Source organism: Leptosomus discolor, chromosome 7 (genome assembly GCF_034619465.1).
Source record: "Leptosomus discolor isolate bLepDis1 chromosome 7, bLepDis1.hap2, whole genome shotgun sequence".
Lineage (NCBI taxonomy): Eukaryota > Metazoa > Chordata > Aves > Leptosomiformes > Leptosomidae > Leptosomus > Leptosomus discolor.
Window position 1 is genome coordinate 64147905 of NC_141397.1, and position 16393 is coordinate 64164297.

A 16393-nucleotide genomic window follows, 5' to 3' on the forward strand; every position below is an offset into this window, starting at 1 on the left:
GCCCAGAGGAATTCAGTACCAAAAAAGAGAATCACACTGCTCGGACAGCCTTCCCGTCTACAGCTCAGCGATGCAAATCACCCAGCAACGAGTTTGGGAGAAAAAACGGAGGATAGAACACTCTTGTTTATTCAGCTGAAACATTTATTCTCTGTACAACTCATATTGAGTACTAAAATCCCCTCAAAAGAGACAAACAAAACAATTTAATGGTAGGATTTCTCAGCATTCGTGGAAAATGGTATGGGATGGTCACAGCAGTTCGCTCAGGCCACCGGACTGCCCATCAGCCTTTCTTGCCGAAGAGCGATCAGCCTCTGAAACCACTTCTCTTCTGCTTCTGCCTTCTCGATAAACAGCTGAGGGAGAAGGGGGAGAGGAAGAAAAGCAGGCACGCCTCGTTAGCTTTCTCTTTGTTTGTAATGATCTACTGAAATACGTGTTGACTATTTCAGGGCCCAAAGAAAAAGCCCAGCTGTGGAGGGCTGTTGCAGTACAAAGGTGATATAAATCCATTAGGAAAGGCAGAGACTTTAAAAATCGGAAAGCCAAGACATTCCACGTTCAGTCTCCTCCTGAAACGGCAAGTTCATCACGTCTCATGGGTTACAGAGAACCCGCACGAGTTTGGTTACTGCAAGGCATCTTTAACTTGCTCACTCTTAAAACCGCTCTGCTCTAAGTACCCCTACTTCCAATTACAAGCTCAGCCACAACGATTCAAAAGGAGCCGAAGTTTGTCGTGTATTTAAAGCTTTCTGATTTGGCAAGGCGGGCAAGTTCTGAGTCTTCCACTGGGTTTCCAACTACAGAAACCACAAGCAATTTTTCCTGAATTTTTACTGAGCAGAAATTTTTATACGATCTTAAATTCCCCTGCTACTTCGTTACAAAATTCGTTTCTCACTCTAAAACTACATCACTGGTGAATTCCTTTTGTAATTATTCTCTATTAGATGATGCAAGGAGCGTGATCCTTTTTGAGCCCATTAGCTAACGGCCTTCAGACCACAGACTATTTGATGAGCAGCCCAGCAAAACGGTTGTCAGGACACGGGAACCTGCCCTCCTTCAATGGGCTGCCTTGTTCTGCAGGGACAGCAAATATCGGCACACTTACGTTTGGGTGTGCTAAGGAATTATCGTCTTGATATTTGATGGCAGTCGGAATATTGGCAGGTGGTGGTTCTTTTTCAGGAGCAGATGCATCCACCGCTCCCGCTCCGATGGTTACAGGTTCGTACTGTGGTTCAGGAGGCTCTATTGACTAAAAAGAAAGAAACACATCTGACTATTTTACCCTCAGACTCCCAAATGTGGCAGTATCTTCACTGAGGGCTCAGCTTTCTTCCCGTTGCAACTAAGGATCCTCGTGTCTATACTTCCCAGCGTGCTTAGTGGGACACCCTGGGCACTAAGGTCTGGAATAAAGACATGGAGTGAAAGAAAAAGGTATTGCTAAAGGCAACGAGAGAGCTTGTGGAGCCCTCGCTTTGGGTTTCTGGATCACTTCCTGAAGAAGCTGCGTGAACTTCTCGGAGACTTGTGAAAAGGCGAGAAAACGCACGTTCTGGGGGAAACAAACCGCGCTCATTCAAACCGCCTCGCCGTCAGATGGAAGAACCGCACAAAACCTCCGCTTGCGTCCCTCCAAAGACAAAAGCGTCCCAGTTCCCTAGAAGACTGGGCAGCCAAAATGCAGGTAAAACTCTGAAACCTGGATGCCTGCCGTTAGGTTTTTGGAAAGCTGTCTGAAAACAACGCCCTTTTGTTCCGGGGAGTAAACGCGGTCTGAAAAGGTCTGCCTTCAGCTAAGCAGAATTTAAAATACCGACCTCTCTTTAATTACAGTGTAAATGTCCGATTACTTTTAGAATTTAATTCTTCTGCTTTTCCTAAAACAAATCTCCATGGCTTGATATGATACTAAAAGCACTTTTACAAATCAGAGTTGCTCAGCATAGGTAGAATATACTGTCAGGACAGCTGATTTCATTGAAATTCTTACACATTCAAATGTATTCTTCTTTGAACGCCACACCAAGAGCATCGGAGAGTCATCGGAGGGATTTAAGATTGTCAACATTGATGCTCTTTCATCAATGAAAACTGTATTAATAGCGCAGCTTCCACCTGACTTTGAGAGGATTATGCACCAAGAAAGGATATTGAAAACTTACCTTTTTGACTTCTTTACTGGATCTGAATGTCTGTGGAACAAAGGAGTCACTTTCAATAGCTTCAATTTCTTTTACTCGTTTCACTTGCTCTACTAGGGTGGCTTGGTCTACAAAGAGAAGGTGTAATGTCAGTATACATTAGCGTACGCCCATGATAAATGCCGTGTCTAAGCAGTGCCTTGAATGTATTTTACAACAGTACATACCAGGAAAAAATCCACCTGTAATGCAGCCCAAAATACTCTGTTACAAAGAAAACTGTCTCCTTTAGTAAAAATAACAACAGCGACTTGGCCATTATTGTTCAATGTACGGTATCATTCCAGATGCCAACTTAAGAATTTGCTAGAGATGTCCTTGCAGGGTAACAGCTTGATTTAGGGCACGAGGATTTCCTGGAGAAGTTAAGGATTCGGGGACAGTGCAGACAAATCAGTGGAGTGCCGTCTGTCCGTAGCAGTAGAACTACTTGTGCTTGCGTGGGGGTGAATTTGGCTGCGGACGTCCCCAGAGACGCGCCACCGTTGCGCTCTCCTCGTGACAAGCGAAGTGATTGGTTCAGCATCACGAGCTACGTCGTTAGGTGAATTTGACAAAAAAAAATCTTAGGATCCGGCAATAAAATATTCCCAACCCGCTAAATGTTGTGTGCTCACACGGCTTGTAGGTGACAAAACTGCAGCTGTTTCGTCAAATGAGCAAAATTGATTCTTTATTGAGCTGCGAGGTCTTACAGCGCCCGTGTACTTCACAAGGTATTTCTGAATCCCAGGCTGAGATTTTATTTTGATGAAGCGGATGCAGCTCCCAGTGATGAGAAGAAGGCGGCGAAGCGAAGCGAGGTGAAGAAGAGCAGCTCCTGCCCACCTTGCTATCAGCCACTCTGAACCGGGCTGCCGTCAGATGGGCGTTGCTAGTTCCTTCATGCTCCACCAAGCGATCTTCTGGATAGGTCAGACGGGTAGGAAGCTAAGGTCCTGAGCTCAGGAGTCACAGAATCATGGGCTTGAGCAACAGAGTCAAAAGGAGATTGCCAAAAAGATGAGGAAAAAGCAACCCAGGATAAAGCAGTGCCATTTTTTCTGGTACCTGGAGTTTGGTCGGACATTTCATGAACACACAAGAATACTTTAAACACTAGACAGACCAAGAAACCCAGAAGCGCCAAATTCTTTCTCTGTAGACAACCCTCTCAATCCAAAGTCACATGCGCTGCAGAATATACTTTCTCTTTTGCACAAGAAGAAAGAAATGTAACTTACATCCTTCTGCAATGATTAACCACTGAAAACTCCTTTCAGTCTAGAAATGCCAAGTAAGTGGAGCTTCAGACAAGCAAGACAGCGGCAGCCCAGAAATACGCCCGGACTGGACACGCGCACGCCAAGTTAACAACCTCATTTTTTACCATCAGGTTGTACACAAAACTGTTTTATTTTCGAATTTGTTCTCTAACGGCACGCTTTCCTTTACAATTATCACCGATTTACCTCCAACCGAGTTATGAGAAGCGTTTGCTTTATACATAGCCCACTGGGGCCAGCCTGAAACAGCCGAGGCGCTGTGTCGGGGAGCAGTGGGCAGGTCTTGCTGTCAGCAGCATTTAGAAAAGAGGGGAGGCCGCCAAAAGAGAGGAGGGGACGTAACTTTCAAGCAGCAAGGAAGAATCTGCCCCGTTGCTTAAAAATTATTTGGGAATATCGTTTAGTCTCTACGAACACAACGAACAGCCAAATCAGAATGTGCCGACCATCTCTGCGGACGCTGAACGCGCAGAACGTCAAGCCCCCGCGCTGCTGAGGCTGGGTACGGCACTCGGGCTGCTCCGGACCCGACGTTCCAACAACTGCCCTGAAGCCAAGTGCGAGGGTTGCCCCTCTGCGGGGAAACGGGCAGGGAGCAGCAGGAAGGGCGGCTGGCTCGCGGGGTGTCCTCGGCTGAGAGCGGGTGGCGGCCGGAGGGACGCGGGCCGAGCTGCGCTGGCTCCTCGCACGCCCAGCCCCGCGGCCCTGGAAGCCTCAGTAAAGCTTCAGTGTTGGCAAAGCTCAGGACAAGAGGCACGAGCACATCTTTAAGCCCCTTTCTTTTGAACTCAGAAGGAAAAAAATGACTCGCTTACAGTTAAGCTTGTGTTTAAAAGTTCCGTTGCCTTGCTGCTAAAGCTGTCTTTTTGAAAAAAGATTCACAAGGATCCCGTAGGGAGTATAAACCCAAAGGCACCAATGCCCTGCCAGGGAGGGGAAATCTTAATTCATCAGGCTCTGCAGGTAAACAAAGGAACAATAAGTGACCCTGGTAGTCACAGGTTTAAAGCCAGGTATCAGAGAAAGGCAGGTGAACGTACAAGCAGTCGCTCAACTCGTATTTCACAAACCCTTCACTCAATTCCCAGCCTGTTCCAGTATCTTACACGAATCTTGCACAAACCTATGGGAATGACAAGTTATTAAGGGGGCAAAAATCAGTAAATGTTTAGAATTACATCAGTGACATCCACTAGGGGAAAATGGACTGGAGGAAGCATAACCCATTAGCGTAGGAGTTTTTTGACAAACACATTATTGGTAGATAAAACGACTTCCATATGTTGTTTGTCAGATGTCAGTAGAAAGGATATGTATTTCATAGTAAAATCAAAAATAATGGAGTCAGAAAGCTAAGAGGCTACAGACAAAACAAAAATAATCAATACTAACTCATTGCACAGCGAGTCTTTTTATGTGTTACTGCGAAAAAAAGAAACTAAATCTTGCATCGGGGCTTGTCGGGGCTGTTTTTCGTAAAAGGGTGAGTCACAAGGACTGTCCCTGTCACCAGCACTCCCCCGCCGAGGGTCTGCAGGGGGCAGCGCGGCCAGGGACCCCCGCGGGGGTCGGAGGCGGGGGTGCAGCCTGCGCCTGCCCAGCCCCACACTCCCCCGCAACCCCCCAAGGCGCCACCTGGGCTCATAAACGTCGCTGTTTCTGCCCCTTACTGAAAAACGGAGTCTATTAGGGGAACATTTAGTTAACATCATTTTATAGTAATCAAAGGATTTTTGCCCCAGATAGCCCAGGCAGGGCGGATTTAAGCTGTCCTTCTGAGGTGATGCAGGATGTCACGCTTCCCGCCTGTACGTACATCTGTTTCCATCTTCCCATGTACACACACATATCTACACACCCACACACAACTTTCACAGCTGCGGGTTTCCCATCGATTCAGTCTGTATTAGCAAGAATTTAAAGTGCCGCTTTAGAAATACAATGCGTATTCATCCTTCAGATGCCATCCAAAAATTTCACACACACCACAGTGAGAAACACCAGAGAATCGGGAAAAAGCAAAAGTAAGTTGCCCGCGAGCTCTGCGTAGAACACTCCCATTTCTTTGCTTGTTTTCAGAGACCGAACTGGTGACGACGCCCGCTAAGGATTTAACAAGCACTGAAACAGAAGCATTAAATGACTAATAACCTTGTGAATAAATAAAAATATATTCTGAATATTTCTCGTATAATCTTTAGGTGTAAATTTGTAACGTGGGCTGGATCCACTGCTGATCTTTCATCCTGAATGTGAAAATGAACCCATGCCTTTACCTAAAGAGTTTTCCTCCAAGCGGGTCTAACTTCAGAATCAAAGCAATGACATAATAAAATATTCCTTAGAATATATGTTTCTTCATATTTTACTAATTATATTTAAAGGGACATAGCTGGTTAATTTAACTGACCCATTGAAAATACAATACACTTTAAGTAACATACTTTGAAATACTTGCAAAAAAAAAGTTGCTGGTTTTTTCTGCTCTTTTGTCTGTCAGTGGAGGACGCAAAGAAGAAAACACCAACAGATACCCAACTACAAACCAGCTAAAGAGGAAAATGTTTTCCCCTTCATCCCGTTTCACTTCGGGCCAGCTCAGGTAGGGTTTTTGTACAAGTGTATACGTACAACTGCACGGAGAGAGGAACAGCGGCACCACGGACCTGGTGGTTTTTCAACACCACTGTGGTTTTTCACACGCACGGTGCTTTTTAATCCCAGCCCATCTTTACTTAAGCTATGCACACTGATGTACTCGAAGAAAAATGAAGTTTCCATCTAGACAAATTGCAACAGAAGAGAGAAGAAACTACGAGGCTTCAAGACGTATTGTCTTCTACAGTGCGTGGCAGCGCGATATTTATATTAAACAAAATGAAAGCACTAGGAGGAGGAGCGAAAATCCAGCAGGATGGGTGGGATTCACATTGGGTTTGTCACCTCTAGACTCTGCAAAACTTGGAACTCTGGGTTTTAGGGGTTTTTTTCCCCCCTCAAATCTTTTCTCTGTGCTGGAGACAATTAGCACCAGCTAACGGGGGTTGTCCCCTGTCAGGGGCACACATCGGAGCCACGGGTATTTGCAGAGCGTGACCTCCAGTCCCAACACCTCTCCCAGGGTCCGAGCACGCCCGGGATGACGGGCAGAGCTGGGTGCAGAACCTCGCTGGTGCCTTCAGCAGCAGCAACTCAGAGGTGAGACCTCCTGCACCAGCCACCCAGCACGATCCCTTTGCAGAAAACCGCAGGAAATCAGCCAAGGAAGGAGCTGCTCCCGCACGCTTGTGTGTCAACGCAGTGTGGGCCCCTCACCCCGAGTCCCTTCTCCTCCTGCCCAGCTCGAGTCAGGTGGGACCCTCGGCGGCGCTGGGAGCTCCCTGGGGATGGAGGGTGGGAGTTCCCCAGGGAAAAAGAAGGATGGGAGCTCCCCGGGGATGAAGAAGGACAGGAGCTGCCCAGGGAAGAAGGGCAGGAGCTCCCCGGGGGTGAAGGGCAGGAGCTCCCCGGGGATGAAGGGCAGGAGCTCCCCAGGGATGAAGGGCAGGAGCTCCACAGGGATGAAGAAGGACGGGAGCTCCTCGGGGATGAAGAAGGGCAGGAGCTCCCCAGGGATGAAGGGTAGGAGTTCCCCAGGGATGAAGGGTAGGAGTTCCCCAGGGATGAAGGGTAGGAGTTCCCCAGGGATGAAGAAGGATGGGAGCTCCCCAGGGATGAAGGGTAGGAGTTCCCCAGGGACGAAGAAGGACGGGAGCTGCCTGGGGATGAAGGATGCCTGGCAGCCCGGCCGCGGCAGGGCCAGCCGTTAGAGGGAGGCACCGCCCCGCACAACGCCGGCCGCATCCCCGCCTTTGTCTGAGGCGACGGGAAAATCGCCGATGACGAGCCCTGAAGATGCTGCCAGCCGAGCATCCCTGCCGGGGTGACCGCCGACGTGCAGCCGGAGGGGAATTCAGGATTCATTTTGAAACTACCTCTTCCCTCTCACCACTTTAAGCCTTGATAAAACCAGCTTGATGCCTCTGACATTTCCGGATCCCCCTCCGCTGAGTCAAAGCGCCGTTTCGACACTTGGCCACACTGTTTGCTAGCTGTTGAGACTTCCAAAGAAAGAACTTTTTTCCAGCCAAAGTCACAGAAACAATCAAACATACTCCAAAATGAGCAGCTGTGCCCAGAGAAAGTTTGTATTGTTAATTCGTATTCTTCAAAATCAATTGTAAGTACTCTGGTACTGCAATTATAATGCACTAAAGGAGCATGTTGTGAGTACTCTAGTACTCTCTCTAGTAAGTACCAGCGTATTTACAACTTGCTATTTTCATGCATTATAATTACAACCTAGCTTTCATAGTATTTGAAAACTCTAACAGCTTTTTCTTTCAAAGGAATGGAAGTATTTGGTACAAAACCCAGCAGAAGGCACGATGGGAAACTTTAGCAGCCGAGTTCTGAATTAAACATGCCATTCAAGCAATTTAAGAACATTTGGAGTTCTGCTCTAGCCACGCGTTTAGCCTGCACGCAGGTTACCCTCACCGCTGCGCTTCACACCCGCGTGCTGGTTCCTACATTCACTCACATTTTGAGGCCTTTTGGGGTGTTTTTGAAAACATTCTGGGAAGAAGTCAACCTCAACAAACACAGTGGCAGGAAACAGCCCTAATCCGCTGAAAATTGCTGGATATTTTCCTTCCCCGAATAGAGGGAGCAAGGGAAAGCGTGGACGGGGCCGAGCGAGCGCAGGCTGGGGGGCCGGTGAGCTGGCTGGCCGTCTGCCGGCCGCTCCCCCCCCGAACCGCACCGGAGCCCGCCGGGAGCGCCGGCGCAGGGCACACCGCATTTGTCACTGCGGCTAATATCAGAGATACGCCGCTCTTTTTTCTCAGCACACAAAAGCAAGATATGTAATTCAATGCTCAATTTACCCTTGTCTCGTAGGAGATTTTTCCCCGCTAATTGATAGAAATTAAGCCATTAATCAAGCCACTAGCCATCATTCAAACCAGGGAAGATGAATACAAACTTTCATCATAACCACCTTCCCCATTTTAGTGTTCATTAGCATTAATTTTTAATGCAATTATGCTATTCTTTTACGCTGAGCTCATAAATTACTGCTCTTTTGTTGCTCGCTGGCCTTGTAAAATCCAAGGTAATGCTTTGTGCTCTGATCTTAAAGGCAATTACTGGGTTCTTCTATCTTTTATATATCTCTATCCCAAATAACCTCTATATTGCATGTACAAACTAACGAGTGTATATATTACATATACGTTTAATATATAACAATTTGTCTATGTTAAACCTATACAGGTATCTATTATACACCTCCAGATAAATAAAAGTATTTCTGCATCCAGCCACACCCCACTATACACAGGGATCCAGCTGTACAGAAACAACAGCAAAACGTTACCGTACACTGGATGTACAGAAAAAAAATGGGGTGTATCGTAGGCTACCGTGGAAATAAGATTTGTAGCTGGACTCGGGCTGTGGACGAGGCAGGCTGTACGGCACGCAGGACAGCAGGGCGGAAACTTTGCGGGTGTTCAGAGGCTTTTGCATGGACCAATTTTTGTTCACCCTTCAAAAAGCGACGCCGAAAGCTGGAGACGGGCGATTGCACATGCCCAGGGGTGGGTTTTTTGGTCCTACTGCACGTTATAGAGTGCGGTATCATCCGCAGAGTCTTCCCCAGAGGTGGTATTTACTATGTGTATTTTAACGGTTCCGCAGCATCCCACGCTGACACGCGGTGCCGCTGTGATGCTCGGTGTCAGGAACTTCCATGCTTTTATTCCAGTCCATATATTGATTCCCAGGAACGCATCAGGGGAGACGCACAGCAGCTACAACCACCCCTGGCTGCCCTCAACCACTGAACACAATTTAAGTGGCTAAAGGAAAAATGAAATGTAGATTAGCAAATTGTTGTTTGGTTGGTTTTAATTACTTTTTTTTTTTTTTTCCCCCCTTCTTTCCTGCACCAGGCCTTTGGCGGGTACATGAAATAATGCCATTCACACCAGCTAAACATCTGTCTAGCACCAATAAAATACGATACATGTATTTAAAATCCCATTTCGTCTAGGCCTTAGCCAGCATAAACAAGACAATTCTCAGCTAAGTCTCATGCTTATCCCATAGATTGACTCTGGTCTCTCAGATAAATACCCATTTGACATGCAGTAAGTACACATCCAACGCTGGCACGGCCACCGAGATCAACAAAAACCCATTTTTCAACAGAAAATAAAAGACTCCACACAAGGGATTGTGGTTTAAACACAATTCCTGTTAAATTTAACTACAGGAACAGTCTCCCCTGGCTTTGCAAGCTCCTCAATTCACCCCTTTTTCGTGGTGAACACGGACACGGGCTCCACACGGAGATGCTCTAACTCGCTCCCTCCCGAAGCGCTGAACAGACCCGGTGCTGGCCCAAACGCTGCCCCGACCAGCGCGGGCAGCAAAGCACGTACGACCCAGCAAAGCCTTCGACACGATGCTCTTTGTCCACACGTGCTCACCTGGAGGTACGGGTGTGAACACGGACGTGGCTGTCGTACGCAAACCGCAGCCGGCCCAACAAACGAAGGGATTTGGCAATTTAGGCTCTCCCCCTTACCCCCAGCCTGCCTCTGATGGAGCCTGGAACACTACAAATCCTGGAACACGTTTGCAGAGACTCATTTCACGAAAAAAAAACACCTTACCCAGAAAGCAAACGTGGCGCAAACCAAGGGAAGGCAGCACGGCAGGCTGCTTCCAGAACGGGAATCCCGCCCCCAGGCCGATTACCTCGGCCTACGATGATACCCCCAATCCCAAACGTTTTTCTAGCCAAAACCATTCCTATTTTTTCCCCTGAAATTTGGTAGAAAATAAAATTTGAGATACCAAAAATACATTAGCCAAAGTTTTTGAGAGGTCTTGCAGAGCCCACTTGCTAAAGATTATTTTAAATCCCTGTTGATGACTCTGGTAGGCCACTGCTTAAGATTTCTTTTATATATATACGTGTGTGTATATATACACACACACACACACACGTATATATATATAAAAATACATTGCCCTGGTAACAATAGATAGCCTAACCCATCCTGCTGCAAGATCCTGCTTCGAGTTGCTGCTTGCAAGTCTGTCAAACCCGAAATGTTTGGGGTTAAAGTCTCCTGTGCTCGCACCCACCCCACACTTAATGCTCTCCAAAAGATTTCAGTCCAGCTGGTCCAGCCGCTTACGAAGACACAGCGAAACGGCATTGATCTGCCAATTACTGGCAAATTTAACTTCTACAAAATCAGTGGCTGCTTTTGCCCTCTGAGTCAAAATCCGTCTTCATTTAGTCAAACCATAACACTCGGAAATCCTGTTTGCTCCTGCTTTACCGTGATTTCTTATTTTCCAGCCCCAAAAGACTGAAGATCGGCTTAATATACGCGACGTCGCATGGTTGGTTGTGTCCAACACATATGTACCAGCTTAAAAACCTCAGACTTCATTTTCAATGCTGCTGCTGCTCCAGGTGAGGCCGAAGAAGACGGTTTAACGGAGCCAGGCACCCGTTTCTCAGGAGCTCTCGGCAGCTCCTGACGGAGGGATGAAACCATTCCACGTGGAAGTGAAAAAGCCAGGAGGGAACAGGCGCGTTGAGCTAACGGGAGAACGGCCGGCAAAGGCGATGGGGCGGAGGGAGAGCTGGTAACGTTAATTGCAGTTAATGAGCCCTGAAGACCTGCATCCCATACCAGGCTTCTGAATCGCTGCCCGACCGCTAACCGCCCCGCTCGTTTTCTGCGGGAAAGGCAGGGCTCTGACCCGGCCGACGCACCGAACAAACCATGTAGGGCAGCTGAGGTGAACGGGAGCTGGGTCTGGGTACGCTAAATGCAAAATTAAGTATGCTGAAGACAGCGTTCTGCTTTAAAGTTCCCCAGAGTTGAGATCCTGTCATGCTCCTGGCTCTGCTCTCTTCTTGGAAGCCCAGAATTAATAATACTCACTCACCTCACCGGGCTGTTGTGAGGGTAAAAGCGTTCATGTTGGTGACACGTTCAGACCCCGCAGTGATGAGCCCCCAGAACAGCCCGTGAAGAAACTCATAACGCTGCTTTCCAGGTGAGGTTTGCACAGCTACAGCCAAACAAAGCACAGATCCGCGTCTTGCATAATGAGAATATAAAATAATGAATAGTTCCTATTAGCTAAAGAAATGAAACAGCGCTGACTGAGGCAGAGACCCTGCAGAAAACTTGCAATGATGCACTTAGAAGTGATAAGGCTCGATTCCGCTTTTTTCCTTCATTCCCAAGCGTCCGATCCGGTTTAACGCAGCAGCGTTGGTGCGTGCGTGTGTTGGGGTGCGTGTGCATGACGGTACACACGCGTTTGTGCGCACACCCACGGGCGCACACACGTGTGCTTTCCTCTGGACACCGCTCAGAATAAGGCCACGGAGAGAACGCACGGGCTCAAACCTCTCCGCTGGACGAGATGCCAGAATAAAAGCAGAGCACGGAGGATTTCACCTTTGGGTCGCCTGCCTTTTTATATTCCTTGAGACTATTTCTCTGCTCCAAACCTCTGATTTAGCTAATCCCATTCACCCACTTCGAGGACAGAGCCTTCCCGGGACACAAACAATCTTTTTTTCCGCCGTGTCCTTCCTTGTGATGCCGCAGACAGCGTTGCCAAGCGAGCAGAACCCCCCCCCACCAGCGGCCAGCCGGGGTATCGCTGTGGGGTCCGCTTCCCATTCGTTACCCCCTGAGCTCTCTTTAAGTGTAACTGGAGCAGCACGGGGAGGGATGCCGGCTAACTGGGACGGGTTGGAGGCAAATCAAAGACTAAAATAAAAGGGAAAAAAACCCTTTCTTACAATTGTTACTGGAACAAACAATTACAATAAACTCCTTCTCTAGGGAGTATGTGTAGCGAAGTAAATTTTCCCCACGCCCCAGCACACGGAGCCCCTGAAGGCCCCTTTCCTGATGGAAAAAGGCCTCGGGACGATGGCGACGGGGCGAGCGTCCCTCCAGCTCTCTGTTGCTGTTGGCACCAGCGCTTTAAGCCCGACTCCGTCCAAGAAAGCCGAAAGCCTGAAGTGGCTGACTGTGCCGCTCCATTTCTTTGTTTTTAGTGAGCACAAACCTCCCAAGGGAGGGTTATTTCGGCAAGGGGCTTCCTCCCCGGCTGCGCCCTACCCAGCCCCGGCACCGGCCACCTCCCCGACTCCTGGAGCTCGGGACAGGACTAAGCGTTCGGCTGACGGAGGAGGCTCAGCCTCTCGCTTCCTCGCACAGGGCTCCTCGCGGCTGCACGGCCAGCCCGGCTCCCCAGGGCGCACCACGCGCTCTGTTCACGCGTGTTTGCCCTTTGCCGTACAGTTTCGTTTGTTTCTGTCACATCTGTTGGCTTCTTCCCTTTTTTTTTTTTTCTTCTTTTTTATACATTTCTCACGTTTCGAAAATAGCGTTCAAATCATCCTCGCCCTTGGAAAATTTATTTTCGCCGGATATTAATGATATTATTGTTTAAATCAAAAAAGAAAACGACGATTTGGAGACAAATACGAAGCGGCATTTCACTGCTGGAAGGAGCCTACGCATGATGTGGTTTTGCTGTCAAAATGTAGATCTGGGAATTTTGCCATGTTAAATTATAGGAACACAGGCCCAGGAATGGGGTAATACCTTAATGCTTCAATGTGAAGGAAAGAAAACATAACTCAATTAAAATATATACTGCGGGGATTTTTCTGACACTATATACTTGGGAAAGCTGCCACCTACCCTGACCTCTCTGTTATAATTATGTATGTCATCTTAAATATCATTAATTTAGTCTGTATTTCACTCATCCTACATGTTTACCGAGCGTCTGGATTTTTTCTTTGACTTTAATAACCCATCTTTTCCCAGTGAAGAAAAACACCGAAATAAAATGAACGGCACAACTCTTTTGCAATTACTTTGGAGAACAGGGATATAGACTTAAAAATAATAACCAGCAAACATTCAGTTGTCTGATGCTTTGAACGCCCGCATTTCTTTTAAATTCAGTGTGATGACTTACACACGAACTTAGAGGAAACGCATATGTTTCTGCGGGACTGTCGTCTAAATCAAAAAGATAAGGCTCTTCTGACGGCAAGTCATTAATTCATTGGAAGTCCGTAGAGCCGTTTCTCATTTACATTGAGCAAAGGATTCAATTGCTCCCCTAAGCATACATTTTAGCATAAAATCAGACCACAGCTACGGTACCCTTACTGCTACACTCGACTGTTGCTGCTTCTTCCCTCCCCATTCCGTGGTGTTTCACGACGAAGCACGCTCCTTGCAACTACACGGCTAAACCACCGAAATCAGCTTAAACGACGCCCAACCAAGTTCCCCTTAACTACAGGCAATTTCCCACCGCAACTTTTCCATCGCGCTGTATCGACACAGAAAGGGAACGAAAGCAGCTCTCTGTGCGCTAACGATTACTCCTCCAGCACAGCTCAACAAGCACATGAGAGTTTACAGAGGATGCACATATATACTGTAAAATAATCGTTAATTATTTTTTTTTTAATGGAGTGATGAGCAGGGTGAACGCTCGTTCACGGGGCAGGGCGAGCCGCAACCAACGCGGCCAACAGCTCTAGGAAATTTTCATTGCTGCTGGAAGCCAGAAAGAAGTCTTTACCTACAAACTCCTTTCTACAAACCACCGTAAGTACTACGGTCAGTTTTAGGCATTATCTTCTCTGTATACGTATATTTTGTAGCCGCCTCAGAATCCTTCAACTACGTTTAATTACCTTACAAAGAGTTCTAAACCAAAAATGTAACTATTGTAGGCTTTTCTTGAGCAAAAGAAAGAAAATACATGTCTCCTCTAACACGTATGTAAGCCTGAAATCTCAGAGGCGCGCCTTTATGGCTTCACAATTCCCTTTTCAAATATAATCCCGCGAAATCACCACCACACACTTGGAGAAGGAGAAGGAAACGGTTGGAATATTTCAGGAGAGTGAAGAACGGGCTCTGCTTTCTGCTGCTTTGGTTGGTGTCGGGCAGTTGGTGCCTTCCCCCCAGCTGGGAGCTGTGATGGCTGAAGCACCGGGAGCACCGCTCCGGGTTGAGGCTCCCGGTTTGCACCACAGGCATCAACAACACAGGGAAGAGCTTTGGGAAATTTTCAGTCCTGCTAGAAGCCAGGAAGCAGAGTCTTTGCCTAAAAAACCCGTTTACATAAACCACTGCAAACCACGGCGGGACTTGCCAGGGGACAGCACGTCACGAGTTTGCCGAGCCTCTGCCATCGCCACCCCATGCCTCTGACTGAAAAACTCTATGACAAGAGACCCCAAAAAGCCTTGTTTTCTGTCCAGAGCCCCTGTGGAAGCTCGGGTCAGCTATAAACACACCAAAACATTATGAAACAGTTTCTGGCGGTGATGGTGTAATAGTTTTTGACTGAATTGATTGTTCCCTGACAATAGGCGACTCAGCCTTGCAAATGCATCAACTCTGTAATGAGGAGCTATTAAGTCTATCGATTTCCTGATTTCAATTGATAGCTAACAGGCCAAAGCTACACATCAATATTTGCGTAACTAATACCCAAGAGCTAACAATTTTGACAAATGAAAACCTCAATAGACCAAACAGTGCAAATTAATGGAAATTTAAAGACCAAACCTCAGGATCTAAGTGAAATATTTAATGAATGGATAAATACGCCTTAGATTTCTGGAGAATTCTGGGGGTTATATGGGGGAAATCAGTAAATACACAGAAATTCCCAGAAGGATGCTCTTTTCTTGGTACCTAAACTAGGGAATTCCGCAATTACAGAACAGCAATCTGAAGACATCACCTCCTAAAAACAGACTGTTTGGAAATGAATAAATACAAATTGAATACTTGTGAATAACTTCCTAAGTCAGACAAAACACACGCATACGGCGATGGTGCAAACACATGTCCAGACCGCACATCTCCCTGTATAGTTCTGATCACAACTGGAAACCGTCGTCTCACAATCCCCGCCTCCCTTCAGCTTTCTTCTGGTTTGGGGTTTGGGGTTTTTTTATTAAATAAAGTCGCAATAGCAAAAAAAGCAGTAAAAATACAGCTTCCTCCTAAGCAGAATATTTGTTTTTTCTTTTTAATAGACAAAAGGAACGCCTACGGTAGAGGAGGAGACGGTGATTACACTGGCAAGGCGGGCAGTGCCCGCACATCCAGCCCCCTCTCTCAGAGCAGCTCCAGGAGCAAACTGGAAGACTTCCCTCCCCCTGCCATTTTCTTTGGACAAAACCAAAGAAACCCAGCCCCGTGGCCACAAGCCCGAATTTTTAGGTCTCTGACCCCTCTGCTCCTTGCTCCCTCTTTGCTGCCTGGGATTATCCGAGGGGCTGACGAGAGGACTGCAAATCAGACCGTCTTACTTCCCAAGACGAGAGCTCCCGTCCCGTTTGCTGCCCGCTCCTCTCGCACACCGCTGTTTATTTCCCCTTTCAGCAGCAGCTTTTCGATACGCAGCTATAAATTTTTTTTTAAAACGACTGAAGTCAGATAACTAATTACGTGATTGCTTTACAATCCCATTACCTTAACCGATGCTTGTCTCAGACTTATCCTTTAGCACAAATAAATGCCATAAAGGCAACAGTAAAATACACAATGCTAATGAAGTACAGGAGCCATTTTTGGTTTTCATCTCTCTTAAAATTTTGAAGACAATTTCAAGACTTTTAATTTGCAAAAACAAAGTCATAAATTGCCCTGTGAGAAAGACCTAAAATTTATCTGTATTTTCACTTTAGAAGCAGGTAAAAACTGAATATTTGATGGTCTCCTGCCCCACCTCAAACACAGCAACGGAACGGAACTAAGGCGCCAT

General features: G+C 47.1%; 1 protein-coding gene across 1 annotated transcript in view; it reads right to left on the bottom strand.

Annotated features, from left to right (window-relative positions):
• Positions 1–259: 259 nt before the first annotated feature.
• RSRC1 (arginine and serine rich coiled-coil 1) overlaps positions 260–16393 on the bottom strand; it is a 168523-nt gene continuing 152389 nt past the window's right edge. Inside the window, exons 12-14 of the mRNA XM_086468617.1 lie at positions 2181–2287; positions 1121–1267; positions 260–359 (exon numbers count right to left, since the gene is read on the bottom strand). Coding sequence (XP_086324743.1) covers positions 267–359; positions 1121–1267; positions 2181–2287 — 347 coding nt within the window. The 3' untranslated portion in view covers positions 260–266. The remainder of the gene's footprint in view (positions 360–1120; positions 1268–2180; positions 2288–16393) is intronic.